This window comes from Pipistrellus kuhlii, unplaced genomic scaffold, assembly GCF_014108245.1.
Source record: "Pipistrellus kuhlii isolate mPipKuh1 unplaced genomic scaffold, mPipKuh1.p scaffold_m20_p_3, whole genome shotgun sequence".
NCBI lineage: Eukaryota > Metazoa > Chordata > Mammalia > Chiroptera > Vespertilionidae > Pipistrellus > Pipistrellus kuhlii.
In genome coordinates, this window is record NW_023425529.1 from 180,414,994 (window position 1) to 180,432,733 (window position 17,740).

The 17,740-nt window shown below is 42.8% G+C and overlaps 1 protein-coding gene across 4 annotated transcripts in view; it reads left to right on the forward strand.

Annotated features, from left to right (window-relative positions):
* Positions 1–17,740, forward strand: part of FAT1 (FAT atypical cadherin 1) — a 120,605-nt gene that overhangs the window by 63,973 nt on the left and 38,892 nt on the right. For all 4 annotated transcript variants that reach the window (XM_045588932.1, XM_045588933.1, XM_036458997.2 and 1 more), the window contains exons 4-9: positions 9,247–9,308; positions 10,466–10,795; positions 11,379–11,589; positions 13,769–13,908; positions 16,256–16,531; positions 16,652–16,862. In XM_045588932.1, coding sequence (XP_045444888.1) covers positions 9,247–9,308; positions 10,466–10,795; positions 11,379–11,589; positions 13,769–13,908; positions 16,256–16,531; positions 16,652–16,862 — 1,230 coding nt within the window. The remainder of the gene's footprint in view (positions 1–9,246; positions 9,309–10,465; positions 10,796–11,378; positions 11,590–13,768; positions 13,909–16,255; positions 16,532–16,651; positions 16,863–17,740) is intronic.

The following is a 17,740-nucleotide window of genomic DNA, read 5'->3' on the forward strand; positions in this document are numbered from 1 at the left end:
AGGTTCAGGGGGTGAGCCTGGGATGAGCGGTCACTGCCATGGCTCCCCTGGTTGTGAGTCTCCTGGGGTCCTTTAGAGGGTGGGGGGTACGTGCCTGTGGGAGGATGGCACAGGGACGATCCTTGGAAGGAGAGCGTGCACGGGATATTTACCTCTTTTCTGCAGGTGGAAATCTTAGGGGAGGGCTCAGGGGAGAATCTCAGTAGAGAATTCATCAGGTTTCCAAGGATGCTCTTTCAGGGTCCTGGTCTCCACTGATTGGTGGTGTTGGGGTGGGCTGTGTGTGTGTGAGAGAGACTAGTCAGTGTAGCTGGTCCTGAGGCAGCTATGGCACCACCTGTCTGGTTTTGCTGCTTTCCTGGGCCTGGAGCTGAAATACAACTGAGGCCGATGTTATCTTCAGGGAGGAAAAGGACGGGGTATAAACCACCTGATCAGTGATACGCTAGGGGAGGTTCTTGTTTTCCCAGGCTTGCCCTTTGCCCTGTCTGGGCTTTTCTGCCCCAGGAGTTTCTGTTCCTGGCCCATCCTCCTCGCTCTGGGGGTCCAACAGTTCCCCATCTCTCAGGATCCGCCATCTTTCTTTGCCTGTCCGGTGTCCCAGAAGCCAGATTTCATGTATTTTGTCTTGTGTTTTGTTTGTTTCCTGTTGGAGAGTGAATCTGATTCCCTGGCTAGAAGTGGAGGGTCAACAATTGCTTTTTATCTGAAAGGAAAAAAAATGCTTATTTAGCTTTAGAGCTGACACAAATATGTGTATACTGTTCGACCCTCATTTAATAAACAGTAGGAATCTTCTTAACTAAGATTTTGTTTTGTGTTTTCAAGGAATTAAAATTGAATTTCTAGATTTATTTTAAACCTGAACTTAACAACATCCTGAGTATGATTCTAGAGTTTGTAGATGGCTGTACAGTTTCATCTGCAAAATTGTGTCACCGTGTTGTACCCAAAGCCCAGAATCCTGATCCTCCAGCTCTGGCTGGTCCTCCTTCCTCAAAATGCCACTCCTTCTCGGTATAGTGGGCTTACCAAGACCAGAAAGTAGTTGCGTGTGTGAGGGTGTGTTTGTGTGTAACTAGACTTGATAAATTATATTACTTGTTATAAATACGTAATGCATTCACACAGTACAAAATTAGAAAGGTACGAGAGAGAGGATGCCCATGGAAATGTTTGTTCCCAGTTGAGTTCCCCAGTCAGTTTTCTTCCTTACTATATTCGCTCTGTTTCATTTTCTGTGTTCTTGCTGCTCTGCTGTCTGGATTCTCACTGTCAGAGGCTGCCCTTCTCAGGACTCGACAGTTCTTAGAGGCAGCAAATGACTCACCTTTCATGTGCCCGCTGGCCAGTCCAGACCCCATCCTTGGGACCAGCCTTTATCCAGCCAGTATCCCCTGCCCTCACCTCCCCAGGGCCTGCACCCCGAGCTCCAGGCCCACGGCAATCCTCAAACTGGCCGGTGCTGCAGAAACCACAATAAAGGCTCTTGCCCGGCCCTGGCACAGCCTCCGTGGCCCAGGTGCTCTGGACAGGCGTGCCCGGTGGTATTGCTTTGCATGTCCCTCTTGGGGATTGTGGGTAACCAAGTGTCTTTTCAGTGACAGTTGCCTTCTGACCTGTTGGCTTCACCATCTATATATATAAAAGCCCAAGTGACCAGCCGACCGTCCCACCAGCCGACTGTCCAGTAGCTATGATGAGCACTGACCACCAAAGGGCAGATGCTCAACTTGGGAATGGAAACCACAGGCATGACAGGAGCAGGCTGATGAATCTCAGAGGGAAGTGGAGGGGGATGGGCAGGAAGAGATTAACCAAAGATCTTATATGCATATGAGAGGCCCAGTGCATGGATTCGCCCACTGGTGGGGTCCCTCGGCCTGGCCTATAGGGATCGGGCCAAAACCGGCTCTCTGACATCCCCCGAGGGGTCCCGGATTGTGAGAGGGTGTAGGTCAGGCCAAGGGACCCCACTGGTGCACAAATCCGTGCACTAGGCCTCTAGTACCTGCATAATAACAAAACCTACATTGGAAAGCATGGTAAAGCCATACAATGCTGAAGTAGCTAATAGGTATACTCATCTATGTTCTAGTCCAGGATCGCACTATTATACTATTTTTTTTTTTCACCATCAAAGTAAGTGGCATTTTATTGTGGCTGGAACAGAAGCTGGACGAAGTGCAATAGGAAACAGCTACAGCTGCAAACAACTTCCAAGGGTTTCCGGTGACATTTGATAGCGGCAGCGGAAGGAAACGGAGGCCGGTCATTCACAATGGCAGGAATTCATTTAAAAGGAAGAAAAAAAGTCTACCTGTTTGTAGTTTTTCTTCCAAAGATATGCAACTATTATAAGGAAGAATCAACATATCTGTCTTACCTAAGCTTATTTTTAATTTTATAGTGAAATGTGTTATCCTAGAAATCTGAAGGAAGTCAGATGTTATTCAGTGCCTTTTCTCTACACATGTGAAATGCTGACATGCTTTTCTCTTAAAATCGGTTGGTGGTGAACCCTTAGGATTCAAGTGGTATTCTATTTTTAAAAAATATATATATTTTATTGACTTTTTACAGAGAGGAAGGGAGAGGGATAGAAAGTTGGAAACATCGATGAGAGAGAAACATCGATCAGCTGCCTCCTGCATACCCCCCACTGGGGATGTGCCCGCAACCAAGGTACATGCCCTTGACCGGAATCGAACCCAGGACCCTTTACTCCGCAGGCCGATGCTCTATCCACTGAGCCAAACCGGTCTTGGCGGTATTCTATTTTTTTAAAGCATGTTGCTGAAACTATTTTTAAAGACCAATATTGTAAGATTTTTCATGTTGAAGCTCACCTTTTCTTGTCACCTTGAAAGTGGGTAAACCTTGAAAGTGGGCTGAGTTTCCTGCTACAGCTGACATTATAGGCACGATGAAGGCAATTTCCAATAAAGCACATTTGGCTTTTGATCATATGTCTGTCACGGTTTTCATGCCACCGATTTCCAACAAGAAGCAGTTACTCAGATAGAATGAAAGCCAGCAGAGAAGCCTGGAGGTTTCTGGGTGTCAGTTCTTGATCAGCCGCTGCCTGTGTGACTTGATCTGTTTGATGAGCGCTCTCCCTGGGCCTCGGAAAGTTTCAACTCCCCGAGGCCTGGGCTTCCCTACACACCGGACTGTCTGTGAATAGAATTCCGTTTTTGGCTCCAGGCCTAATCTTGCCGGCACCAGGGTGACAACAATAGCTGCTCAGATGGCCACAGCTGCCAGGGAGCCCTCTGCGGCCAGAGGCAGACTTAGAACAGCCGCTAAATAAAGGCATCGCGATGCTGGGGCATCTCTGAGCGCGTGACCTACAGCTCCAAGCTGGTGGATGTGGAGTGATAACCGTAGGAGACACTAAGCATTCGCTTTTGGCCTGTCAAGCCATCGGGGTTTTGAGGCCGGGGCCCTGGGTAGTGCTGCCCAGCCTCCCTGCCTACCTTGCAGGGCTGATCTGCCTTTATTCTCAGGGTGGCTGCTGGTCTTGCCTGTTGGGGATGCAGTCCAGGCTCAGGCCCTCGAGGGCCAGGACCACCCCATATTCATCTGTAGCCTCCCGAGAGCCAGACATGGCACTGAAAGTGTGGCTGCTGCTTAGTACTTACTTGCCATTCGACTCACACAGATGTTAAAAGTGAGCAAAACGGACACCTGTTGGAAGAGACAGCTTCAAAGTCTGCCCAGGAGAACATGGTCCCTGGTGTAGTGTCTGCCCTTGTCCCTCCTGCCTGTGGGGCCTCTGCCCACCTGCTGTGCAGACCTCAGGACCTCAGCTGTGACCTTGGTAGATGGCAGGGAGCAGCCTCGCTCTGAGTACGTTTTTACTTGGTTCAAGCTGGTTGGGGAAGGTACGGATAGAGCAACAGGCTTGTGCTACTGGGAAGCTGGAGTTGCCTTCGCCTGCTGCCCCCTGCTTTGCTTACTTGAATCATTTATTTTAAAAATTAGAATGATTGCCGACTGTCTTGCCTCCTTTGTTTTCCATACATTTGATTAGTCCCTGTAGTTTTTTGATAACTAATTCGAAATATGTTATATTGTACAAGTGTACATGAAAATTAACAATGTGTATTCAGGAGCTCAATATCTCAAAGTTCTAAAACACTTTTAACTTCCAACCTCTTATATGTTTTATATTTATTTTAAAGTTTATGCTAATTTTTCCTGGTAGTAGGCATTTTATTGTTTTTCCCCACTATCTGCAAGAGAAAAGAGAGGTCATGATGTCTAAAATAGAAAGGATAGTTTGGGCAAATGTAGGGCAAGTACAGGTAAATTTTTTCTGACTAAAGAGAAGATTTTATTGGGTATAGTATTGAAAAGAAAAACTGTTCTCTTATTAATCTCATTGTACCCTGAGACCCACAATGCTTGAACTTTAAAAAACAAAACAAAACAAAAACACACAAAACAAAACACAGAGAAATTGTTTTGGTTTATTCAGAATAAAAGGGCCTTTTCTATTTTTCTATTCTTAGTTAAAACAACTAAAAAAATGGGGCTTTGTATTTTATAGGCATTACGCTAGTATTTGTAATTATTATAATGAGATTACTGAAAAAAAATTTGGGCCATTTTTACTTCACTATTCTGTTTTTGAGGAGGAAAGAATATGATAAATAATAATCAGTGGTACAGTGATATACAGTTTGTGGCATATTTAATATATTAATTTTTTAAAAAAGAATAAGACAGCTTATTTGGGGTTCTCAGCTGAGCTGTTTAGGAGGTTCTCCAAGAGCTGGGGCAGCCTGCTTCCTCTTCCCTTCTTTTTAGGAGGAAACATATAATTAACCTGGGTAATTTTGAGCATTTGGCACTTTTCTGCCTCAAAAGCATCTTTGGACCTGAGACTCTTTTTTTTTATTATTTTTTTTTTAATTCTCTGCCTTTTATTCAATAATTTTCTTGTGTATAGAATAATACCCTGTAAAGTCATACAACATTTCAAATGAAGACAACAGTACAGTCTAGAAAGCAGTCTGAGTGATTATCTTTGGATTATGGGACTTTGTACAGTTTCAGTTCTTAGAAAACTCCTACAGATCTCAAGTACTTGCTCTCTCCTTGCAGTTGGATCTTAAAAGAAACCACCCAAAAACTCAGTGGCTTACAACAACCACCAAAAAATAAAATTAAGAAAATTTTTAAAAATGTGAGTGATGGGCAGGTCTAATCTTGTCCACATTTGTCTGATCTCCCGCGCAGTGGTGGCCATTCGGCCGGTGGGCTTGAGGCTGGCTGGTCGTGGGTGGCCTCACTTGCATGTCAGGTGGTGGGTTGGTTATCCACAGGAGCAGTGGGGCTGGCTACACTACATGTCTCATCACCCAAGTTCAAAGTTATTTGAAATGCAGAGCCCTGAGCAGGAGCCCTTGCTGCCTCTCCCCCGGTTTCAGTATGCACCCTACACGCTAGGCCCCTCTTGTTGTTTCTTGAATGTTGTCTTTGCCTTCTCCCCTTCACCCTTGTGTCTCAAACACTCTGAACACAAGACTGTCTTAGTCATCTGCGTTCTTACTGGACAGCACAACGTAGCTGAAGAATGCATAGAGGCAGTCTCACGTATGAGGACTATCTCCGATTATCTGTACCTACCGATCCTCCAGTACTCACCAGTATGTGCATTCTAGTCCATGAAATCTATTTGATCTCTTAAACTGGGCAGTTTGCCGATGGTATCTGGTACGGATTTGTAAGAAATGTCAGAGAATAAAAGTTTCTAGTGAAGCATGCAATTAATCTACCATTCTCTCTTTTCTTAAAGGAACTCTTCTCTAAATGTCTAGAGTGGCATAGAGAGGCTATGGATCATTTTTAGTAATATTCACAAAATATAGGAAGGTTTGGCTTCTTAGTCTTACATATATGTATGGGGGTAAACTTAATTTTATATACATGTATGAGGATGAACTCCAACTGATAAATTGATGAGAAGATATTGTAATCTGTCCTCTCAGCCCACCTATTATATATTTATAATAGTATTGGTCTACAGTTTTCAAAGTGGTGTGCCGCAAAAAATCTTAAAAAACATGCAATTCCTGACTGTTCAGTCAGGGGCCTGAACCCTTCTCCCTTAGATTGTCCAATTAAAAAACAACAACAACCAAAAGAGCAATAGTTGTCCAGTGTTAGTGAATTAGAATTATAGCTATTTTTTTGTTATATCAGCAAAAAATATACTTTTTGGTGTGTCACAGAATTTTAGTAATTAGTTTATGTGTGCCATGAGATGAAAAAGGTTGAAAATTGCTGGTCTACAGAAAGGGATGTTTTTCTAGGTCAAGGAAAGAAAATTTTTTATTTTCATTTCTATTTTTAATTTAATAGGGCTTCGCAGAAAAGAAAGATAAAACACAAAGTTACAAAAGCCAGCACTTGCGTATGCATTTTCCTGCTTTCAGCCATCCTGTTTTCTTTTCTAACTTGCATTTTTTGAACCCGTTAAGTGAATACTGATTGACTATGGCTACCAACTGCTCCCTTTCCCCCCTTAACTTTTATGTAAGTCACAGTTCAGAGTTTATGAAGCGTTGAAATGCCATAATGCAGTAAATTATGCAGTGTGTAGTGGAATGGGGACGGGGAAGAACAAAACAAAACAAACCCCTTCTCATTGGGGCCACAGAAAAGCTAAACTCTAAGCCTGGCCTTGATAACGACTTACTGGTGACCTTGGAACAATTTAACTTCTCCTTGGCTCACACACCTGAGCATTGGGTTTCTCTGCAGTTTGGAAATATTGTGCTGTTTCAATGAAGCATATGTCTTCCTGGGATTTAGTAATAAACATTACAGATGAGCACAGATGTTTAAAATGAAAGAAATGGACGCCCTTTTTAGACTATTGAATACCTAAGGTTAATAGCATGGCTGAGGTACATAGAAAAGGTATACACTGGGCTCCTTTTTGAAGTGAGTGTTTATCACAGTGGTGAGGGCGGGAGAGGGGTTAGAGGGGTCATTAGCAGGGTCACAGAGGTGGAAGTAAGTGTGAAAGGCAGAATGAATTCTACAGCGGAACCCAGGTGGTCAAAGCAAGCTGTTGTCCTAGTGAAGTGACCACTGATGATGATGACTTTTTGATGGACACTTTGGGACAATTGTATGGTACTCATCCCAGTGACTTCCTGTCGTTTTTGAATTATTTAAAAGCACTAACAGAAGGGATGTTAGCCCTAATCGGTTTGGCTCAGGGGATAGAGTGGCGGCCTGCGGACTCAAGGGTTCCAGGTTCGATTCCGGTCAAGGGCCTGTGTCTTGGTTGCGGGCACATTCCCAGTAGGGAGTGTACAGGAGGCAGCTGATTGATGTTTCTCTCTCATCTGTATTTCTAGCTCTCTATTCCTCTCCCTTCCTCTCTGTAAAAAACAAAACAAAAACCAATAAAATAAATTAAAAAAAAAGAAGGGTTGGTAAACTTTTGATGGGGGGAAAAAAAGAACTTAAACTTGAAAAGGTTTTTAAGAAATGGGCATTAAACTTGTGCCAAAGCAACATACTCACACCATGAAGCTTTGGAAAGCATTTTCTTGGAACCTCTATTAATCCACGGGTATGTTTTAGGGAAAACCTCAGATTCTAACTTACAAAATAGTCCTTTGTTGTTCTTATTCAAAAGAGAGCATTGCTTCATTGAAGGAAGTATGGCGAATACTTCAATCTGGATTTAGATTATTAGTGACTAGTTAAGAAAAAGAAATACCTCAAATTACATGAAAACACAAGCCCCTCATTTACAAATGTAGAGAAACATTTTGAAGAGCCTTAAATTGGTAGTTTTGTGAAAATAGGATACTAGAGAAAATCCAAAAGAGGGATGAATTCTGTTCTTAAATATGGATTATTCGAAGTATTTCCGTGTGGAACCACAGAAAGCTGGGCAGCGGGAAGGTTGGCGCTAACTGTGGTCTGGCCACAGGAGGCTGAACCTGACCTTCAGAGCGAATGCTGGAGCCGCCCCGCACCCGCCTGTCCGTCATCAGCACGGGGTAGGGAGGGTATTTCAGGGGCTGGGCAGTTTTGTTTGTACATTTTGTGAAGTTCAAGAATAAATTTATCAATTTTAGTGGTCCTCTTGGTTCCAACATATGTTGACAGTTTACCACACAGTTGTCATAATTCAGGAGAGAGATATAAATTCAATATTATAGTTTGGTAGAAAAATCAAAGAAATAAGGAGGTCTCAATTTTCTTTTTTTGTTAGAAATGAAACAATTGTTATTTGAGCAGCTGGAAAGTCACATTTCTTTTATAATAAATCTTCATTTTTGGAGAGTAGATGTTGCAAAGGTAATGAAGCATAGTCAGATACATTATATTTCCCGATGGCCTTTCTCTTTTATATATATATATATATATATATATATATATATATATATATATATATATATGTATGTATGTATATATGTATGTATATATATATGTATGTATATATATATGTATATATTGATTTCAGAGAGGAAGGGAGAAGGAGAGAGAGAGAAACATTAATGATAAAAGAGAATCATTGATCAGCTGCCTCCTTTTGATGGGGAAAAAACTTTTGATGGAGAATAAAGCAACCCAGGCATATGCCCTTGACTGGAATCGAACCTGGGACCCTTCAGTCCGCAGGCCAACACTCGATCCACTGAGCCAAACCAGTTCCAATGGCCGTTTTCACTAGTGATAGCAATTGCTTCTGTCAATTTTGTTTTTAAATCCTCACCTGAGTATATGTGTGTGTGTTTTTTAATATTGATTTTGAGAGAGGGATAGAGGGAAGGGGGAAGGAGGGAGGGAGGGAGGGAGGGAGAGAGGGAGGGAGAGAGGGGGAGAGAGAGAGAGAGAGAGAGAGAGAGAGAGAGAGAGAGAGAGAGAGAGAGAGAGAGAGAGAAAGAGAGAGATGGGCCCTGCAGCAGTTGAAGGAGATATGGATGAGTCTGAAATCCTGAATAATTCCATCTCGTGTTCTAAATATCTTTTTTTGACAAGGCAGATTGAAACTACTAAACCAAAAAAATGTAACTGATTTGAGTTCTTCACTTTCTTAATACTTCTGCAATATACCTACTGAGTTTAAGAATTGTTAAAATGAAAGTTTTGTATTAATCATTCTTTTCCCTTGAGAATAACTTAAGAGGTTTGCTCAGACTTACACATGGACTGTGGTGATGTGTTTATTGTTGTGAGGACTAATGAATGAACTGTTATGCCTTATAGGTCTCATCACAACTACATCGAGGAAACTAGATCGAGAACAGCAAGATGAGCACATATTAGAAGTAAGCATTTCTTTATTTTCAGTTGTTTTGAAAACGTAGTCGTAAATATCTTGGGAAAGAACATTCTTGTTCTCATTTACTAGTATTCACAGCTGTTAATAGTCTGTGAATACATTAGCTTACTGTCATTAATAAAAAGGAATATAAAACATTGCGCATATATTTTATGCCCCTTTTATTTCCCTTTGTGTCCCCAGCATGCAAGACCACTATCCTAAGTTCCATTCTAATGTTTGTACTTACTCGTGCACACACAGAGAGTATAAGCAAAACTGAAAACAGTGATTTGAATTTAAGTTTTATTTACATAAGTGGTTTTTTGGTATGCTTTCTACTTACTAGTATTAAAAGGCGTGCTGCTTAGCATATATTTTAAATTGATGACTTAGCTTATTTTATTGAGGAAGCTTAAAAATGATAGTTTTTTAATGGACTATGTGGAGATTTTACTTTTAAGTATATGTAATATCTACATCTTTTAAGAAGACTTTTTAGATACTTAAAGCAAAATCTTCATGTATCTCTTCCTTGGCTTAAAAATAATACATCTCGATAGCTTAGCATTTTGGTGACATTCACAGTAGGGTAACAATTACGTGAGGGCCCTGGCCTGGTAGCTCAGTTGGTCAGAGCACCGTCTTGATAACACCAAGTTTGCAGGTTCGATCCCCAGTCCAGGCACATACAAGAATCAACCAGTGAATGCATAAATAAGTGGAACAACAAATGGATGAGTCTCTCTCTTTCTCCCTCTCTTGCTCTCTAAAATCAGTTTCAAAAAATGGCAGTGTGAGGAAGGGAGAGGTTAGGGCTCACAGCCAGTTCTTCCTTAGCCCTTGCCCCTCCCTGCATTTCTATCTGAAAATGGAGAGGTCGTCCCGCCTCCTCACAGGGCTGAGAGGAGGTGGTTTGTGGTTAGAGCTGTGTGCCCTGGAGAGTTTGGGAAGGTAGATTGTGTACTTGACAAGTACGGTCAGGATCCATCCACGGTCGTGTAAATAACAGGATATACCCCTGTCAAGCTTCAAACAGAAAATAGTTCCCTGGGAAACTTCAGTCCATTTTAGTTTTTAGCATCCATTCTCGTTAGGAAGAAAGCATCACTTTTATTGAGTGTATTTTAAAAACGTTGCTGATCTCTCACCTTTAAAAAATAGGTTACCGTGACAGACAATGGCAGTCCCCCCAAATCAACCGTTGCAAGAGTGATTGTGAAAATCCTCGATGAAAATGACAACAGACCTCAGTTCCTGCAGAAGTTCTACAAGATCCGACTCCCCGAGCGGGAAAAGCCGGACCGGGACCGGAACGCCAAACGCGACCCCATCTACCGGGTCATCGCTGCCGACAAGGACGAGGGTCCCAACTCCGAGATCTCCTACAGCATCGAGGAGGGCAACGAGCTTGGGAAGTTCTTTATTGAGCCCAAAACCGGACTGGTGTCATCCAAGAAGTTTTCTGCAGCCGGAGAATACGATATTCTTTCCGTGAGTAAAGATCTAGTCTTTGAATTTCTTATAAACGTTTATTATCAGTCTAGTCTTAGCTCTCGTTCTCTTATAACTTTATCTGGAAATGGCCTCAGTAGGACAATGCGAAGTATGGGTTTGTTTTCCTCTTCTCAGTTGTCACTCCAGTTGTTATTTGTTGAGTGTGGCGGGAAGAGGTTGCTTTTTAAAAAAATATATATTTTATTGATTTTGTATAGAGAGGAAGGGAGAGAGATAGAGAGTTAGAAACATCGATGATAGAGAGAAACATCGATGATAGAGAGTCATCAATCAGCTGCCTCTTGCACACCTCCTACTGGGGATATGCCCGCAACCAAGGTACATGACCTTGACCGGAATCGAACCTGGGACCCTTCAGTCCCCAAGCCGACGCTCTATCCATTGAGCCAAACCGGTCCCGGCGAGGTTGCTTTTTGATCAAGCATTAAACGCATGGAATATGCAAAGACAGATATTAAGTGATTGAAATTGGCTCCGTCTAAGACCAACCCAACCCACGCCTCAGTGACGGGATGTTACTTCTAATCATTTGATCTTTTGATCACCTCTGCTCATACAGATCAAGGCGGTTGACAACGGTCGCCCCCAGAAGTGGTCAACCACTCGCCTCCACATTGAATGGATCTCCAAACCCAAACCGTCCCCGGAGTCCATTTCCTTCGAAGAATCGTTTTTCTCCTTCACTGTCATGGAGAGCGACCCCGTCGCTCACATGATCGGAGTGATAGCCGTGGAGCCTCCAGGCACCCCTCTCTGGTTTGACATCATTGGTAAGCGCTCCTCATGGCTGTCATCGTCCTTGTCTGGGTTATACCGTGGAGAGCCTGTGTATGCTTTTCTGACTTTTGTGCATGTCTCAGAAATGGAAAATCGGAAAGAAGACCAATCTGTTTTAAATTGCAGTATCTTGATTGCAAAGTTTGTCACGGTATCCAACGTATATTCAACTTGTCTAAAATAGATGCTCTATGTGTACCATCTCAATATGAAAAAATAGGGTTTTTAGAAGTACGTCAAGGACTTAGAGAAATGTTAAACATTTTGGTCCAAAAGTACAGTTTCTGATCCAAAAATACGGCTTTTTAATTTTTCCCTCTAGAAACATAGCATATGGCAGATTGCTATTTTCAGTGAATATGATTTAAATGTTTAAAATAACTATGTGTGGTGGTCACGCATCAGTATTTTATAGAGAAGAAGCTTAAAATTTTTTTATGTTATAACTTAAAAACGATAGTGGCAATCATGACTTTTAAAGTTTTATTTACCTCATTTTCAGTAGGAAGCAAGATTCACTAGATTAAATTACATGCGTAAGCCAGTGGTTTTTTTGTTTTTGTCACTTAATTCAGTATAGACATAGGATCTAATAACCTATTCCAACACACTTTTAAAAAGTTCACATTAGACTTTGATACGTTTTTATGGTTTCTTCACACTATTTTAATGATAAGGATACTTAAGGTCAGAAGCACAGATTACAATTCATCTCTAGTTGAGATTTTATATCCCTTTTCCCTCATCCACCTCTCAGCCATGGTAGCCCCAGATGCTGTTTCAGCAAGCTGAGCTGGTGGGCCATAGGCTGAGGGACCACAGGTATACCGGTACAGCTTTTCCCCTTGAACTTGCACACTGGACCGTTAGGCTGTGTTCATCATGCGGGTCAATGTATGGGATTGTGGTTGTCATCAACACTTATGAAACCATTACAGGTTAGTTTTAAAGAAAAGAAATGAGACTGTGTTTGTAGTCCACCGCAATCAGAATAGTTTGTTTGCTGTCTTTTAATCCCTCTCACATTTCCAGATGAGCAGGCTGCTTCCGTGCAGCCTCTAGCATCACCATATAACCCTGCCTGCCCTTGGAAGCGGTCTGATTGACGGCTCTGCCTTGTTCTCTGCTTTCTTCCATGCTTGCTTGCTTCTTTTGGGCTGTGCCAGGAGACACACTGGCTAGAGACGTGTTTCACATCTTTCAGATGACTTGTGACCTGAACTGTACAGCAGAAGGTATCTGCTGAGATCACATAATTTGTCTCGGATTATGAGATCTGCAATAAACGCATCACTTTTTTAGAACTGTTTTATTTCCAGGGCCTTCCTTTCATTGAGTTTTCTTTTCATAGTGTGCACGTGGTCATCCATTTTAATTGCAAACTTACCAACTTTTCATCCATCCCTAGATCCTTTGTTTTAACTGAAGACTTGGCTGTGTATGTGTGTGTTATTTTTATTTTTGGTAAGATTTAGCAATAGAAATTCATTGTGATGTCAAGACATTTTCATTCCATTTCATTGATGTAAGTATCTCAAGTTCAATGGATTTGAAAAGAGTTTATCAAGGATATATAATTGGCATTGTATTTGGATAATGTAAGGAGCACAGAAATATTTGCTTCATTCCTCTTTGACAACAATGGAAAAAAATTCACATACTAGAGTCATGGCTAACTCTTGATAACCATCGCTGTTTTTGTCCAAGTTAACATTTGTTTTTAATAAGTATTTTATTAGGGCCATATGCCCAAAGTGTTACAGTTGTTATTTTCTATAAATAAACTTTTAAACCGCCAACTTTGGTTACCAAATGATATCTTACATAGCTACTGCAACATCAATTAAAGAGATTTTTAGAACCCCTGAAAAAGTAAATCCGGAATCATTCATGGGCAATATTAGCCATGTTTTCCTCTTTTCAGAGTTGCTTTCTTGCTTCCTTTTGCTTAGTTGTTGCCTTGACAGTTAGGTCTCCACTTTGCGTTCCTAAAAGCAGTGTCTTGGTCTTCCTTGTTTTCAAAATGAAAGCTCCTGAGAATCACAGTGGCCAATATTGATTGATATATCAGAAGTGTTCTTTTACTGGCATTCAGAACGAAAAAGCCACAAAGCAGTTGGCAGGCTTTCATCCTGTTACCTGTTCTCACTTGTTTGTCCTAATTGAAACCAGGCGGCAACTATGAGAGTCACTTTGACGTGGACAAGGGCACGGGCACCGTCATTGTTGCCAAACCTCTGGATGCGGAACAGAAGTCAGATTACAACCTTACAGTCGAGGCGACAGATGGAACCAGCACGATACTGACTCAGGTTAGTGGAGGATGGGGCAGTGCTTGTCAGAGGAGGATCTGAGCAGTTCATCCTGCCCCCCCGAGGTTCTCCAATCAGAAGTTGCCATGTGACTGTAGTTAACACACATGCACACCCAGGACTTTTATTTAGGGAAAGAAAATGAACTGCAAATCCCGATTTAGGTTTTGCATATATTTAACCAATTTTGAAGTTTTTGAAAGAAGACTTAAGAGACCCACATATCTTGTTATATTATCAAGATAATTTTATATATTTCTGTTGCCCTGGCCAGTTAGTTCAATGGTTAGACCATTGGCCCAGATGGTCTCCGATTTGATTCCAGGTCAAGGGCACATATATCCATTGCAGACCCAAACCCCAGCTCCGGCCAGGGTGCAAACAGGAGGCCACCAGTCGATGTGTCTCTCTCATCGCTGTTTCTCCCTTTCCTCCACCCTGCTCTCTAAAAAACAAACAAACAAACAAAAAACACAATGGAAACAATATCTTCAGGTAAGGATTACAAAAAATGTGTCCCTGTTGAGGATGATTTGTCCAAGTCGTTTTCATCGAAGCTGGTTAAAGCCTTGGCTACCTTAGTGAGGGCTGTGTAAGATAACGGGTAACATCCTTCTGATAATCCCTTTAGCATCTTCCTCCTACCCAAATAAATGTACATTCATCTACCAACCCCTGACCTAGGCAAGCAAAGCTTTACTTCTTCCTGAACAGCTTCTCCGAAAGACTTACTTGGTCGTGTATGAAACCTCCTTAGACTTTGCCTGTACAGGACATGGCCCAGGAGGTTGGGAGGTGCATGAGGCGGGATTGCCACATTTATTTCACACGCTCAGAGCTGACCTGTTGGTGCCCAAAGTGTCAGTGGCATGGCCTTACCGAGAACGGCTGGTCTTCCTTCAGCGGTTCCTGCTCACTTGTGATGAATGGATCTGGGAGCAGGATCACACTGTGTCTGCCCCGCACTCCATGAGAAGAAGCGTTTCTAAATTTATAGTGGGAATAAATACATAACGATTTAATCTATAGGAATTGCCTTTGGAGCCATCCCTTCTGCATCACCGTTAACATTGAAGAGTGAGGCCTCTGTCGCTTTAAATATTTACATAACTTTCACATAAGAGCTTGCTGCACTTGGGCGATTGCATTTAGTGTTCATATAAAGTCTGATGTGACGATCCATCATGGGCTCGGTGTGCTCTGAGCGCTGGTACAGGCTTCTTGCACCAGCTGCTGGTTCACACGCCCCCCAGGCGTTCCTGGGGCCCAGGCCCCTGTGCCATCGGGACCAGCAAACCCTTTTTTCCAGCAAAACCTAGCTTGCTTGTTCATACTGTAAATCGCTTTAATAGGCAGTGGTCATTTCTACTTTGCCTCATCTGAATGCGCCTTTGCAATCTGACAATGACTCCTCCTGGCATGGAGAAAGATTTTACTGGGGACGGAATTTTTAAAAAAATATATATTTTATTGATTTTTTACAGAGAGGAAGGAAGAGAGAGAGAGAGAGAGAGCTAGAAACATCGATGAGAGAGAAACATTGACCAGCTGCCTCTTGCACACCCCCTACCGGGGATGTGCCTGCAACCAATGTATATGCCCTTGACTGGAATCGAACCTGGGACCTTTCAGTCCGCAGACCGACGCTCTACCACTGAGCCAAACCGGCTTCGGCAGGGACCGAATTTTTTTAACATCAGCTTTTTTCTTCTAAGGTTTTTATTCGATGCTGACATGTTTAAGAGAGTTTATCTTTTCGTTGTACTTCAGTTGCTTTTAGGAAATAAATGTGTTTACTGTTTACACATAGGTTTCACGATCACAAAAAGATAAGGATTTAAAAGCGCATTTCTTACCTTTTTCATAAATATAAAAACAGTCTGTCGATAGGAATTTGGAGTCTCAAAGATTGGAACAAGAAATTTAGATCCTGTGACGGTCTAGTATTTCCTCTCTCAACAGCAAGATAGGTACAGATTCATCGCTGATCCAGGAAATTAGTCTTCTGTAAACCTGAAAGCAGATTCTCTGTTACCGTTATCTAGGGATCTAGAAATACCTCTGCTGCATTTCATAAATAAGTGTGTGAAAGATATTACATTTTCTCTCCAAAGTTGGTCTCAGGAATTTAGGAGGGTCCTCATTATCATACTCATGTATAGAAATAATAGATCCATGAAAAATCTAAAGAGACTTTGATTTTTGTTACCTTTCTCATGTTTGCATTTTATTTTTGCTAAAAAAAAAAAAAAAAATCAGTTTCTTAAAATGTGCACCTGATCCACTGGTTATTTATTAAAAGGCCAGACTTAGGAATATGATCATGTGACCCGTCCTGTCGTTATAGGTATTCATCAAAGTCATAGACACCAATGACCACCGTCCTCAGTTCTCCACGTCCAAGTACGAAGTTGTGATTCCGGAGGACACGGCGCCAGAAACAGAGATTTTGCAGATCAGCGCGGTGGACAAGGACGAGAAGAACAAACTCATCTACACCCTGCAGAGCAGCAGCGACCCGCTGAGCCTCAAGAAGTTTCGCCTGGACCCTGCCACTGGCTCCCTCTACACCTCAGAGCCCCTGGATCATGAGGCCATCCACCAGCACATCCTCACTGTCATGGTACAGCTCTCTGCCCCTGCTCCGGCCGCCCTGCAGCGCCGAAGGGTCTCATGCATTCGAGAGGGGTTTTAAGTCAGGAAAATCCCGACGGGATCGATCGATCACGTTGCTGTCTTGCAGGTACGGGATCAGGACGTCCCCGTGAAGCGCAACTTCGCGAGGATCGAGGTGAACGTCAGCGACATGAACGACCACGCGCCCTGGTTCACCAGCTCCTCCTACGAAGGGCGGGTGTACGAGTCGGCGGCCGTGGGCTCGGTGGTGCTGCAGGTCACCGCACTGGACAGGGACAAGGGCAGGAACGCCGAAGTGGCGTACTCCATCGAGTCCGGTACGTGGGGAGCACTCCCGAGGCTCAGAGCTTTGCACTTTTTTTTTTCATTTTCATTTCTTTATTGGTTTCAGAGACGAAGGAAGAGGTGGAGAGAGATAGAAACATCCATGATGAGAGAGAATCATGGATCGGCTGCCTCGTGCACGCCCCCCACTGGCAATCAAGCCCGCAGCAACCCAGGCATGTGCTCTTGGCCAGAATCGAACCTGAGCCCGTCAGTCCACAGTCTGACTCTAGCCACTGAGCCACACTGGCGAGGGCAGAGCTTGGCACTTGTTAAAAAGTCTGTTTCTTCGCTTCTAAAATCGGTTCTGGGGGTTAACCCATCCCCGTGTCTCACTGTAGGAGAAGCGAAAACAATTTAAGCGCTAGCTCTTCAGGAAGCCAGGATAGAGTGCTAACAAGTTTGGGTCAAGTGCGTGGAGACAATATGAGCATAACTCAAAGCTGAGAGGTCCTACCACACAGAAAACTTGATTTGATCAATTCAGTATTTCTAAACTTGTGCTGTTTTTTTAAAAATATGTTTTTATTGATTTTAGAGAGGAAGGGAGAGAGAGAGAGAAACATCAATGATGAGAGGCAATCATTGATTGGCTGCCTCCTGCACACCCTCCAGTGGGGATCGAGACTGCAACCCAGACACGTGCCCTTGATTGGAATTAAACCTGGGACCCTTCAGTCTGCAAGCCGATGCTCCATCCACTGAGCCAAACCGGCTAAGGCTGTATTTTTTTTTAAATATATCTTCATTGATTTCAGAAAGGAAGGAAGAGGGAGGGATGGAGGGAGGGAGAAAGAGATAGAAACATCAGTGATGAGAGGGAACCATTGATTGGCGGCTGCCTCCTGCACTCCTCCTCCTGGGGATGGAG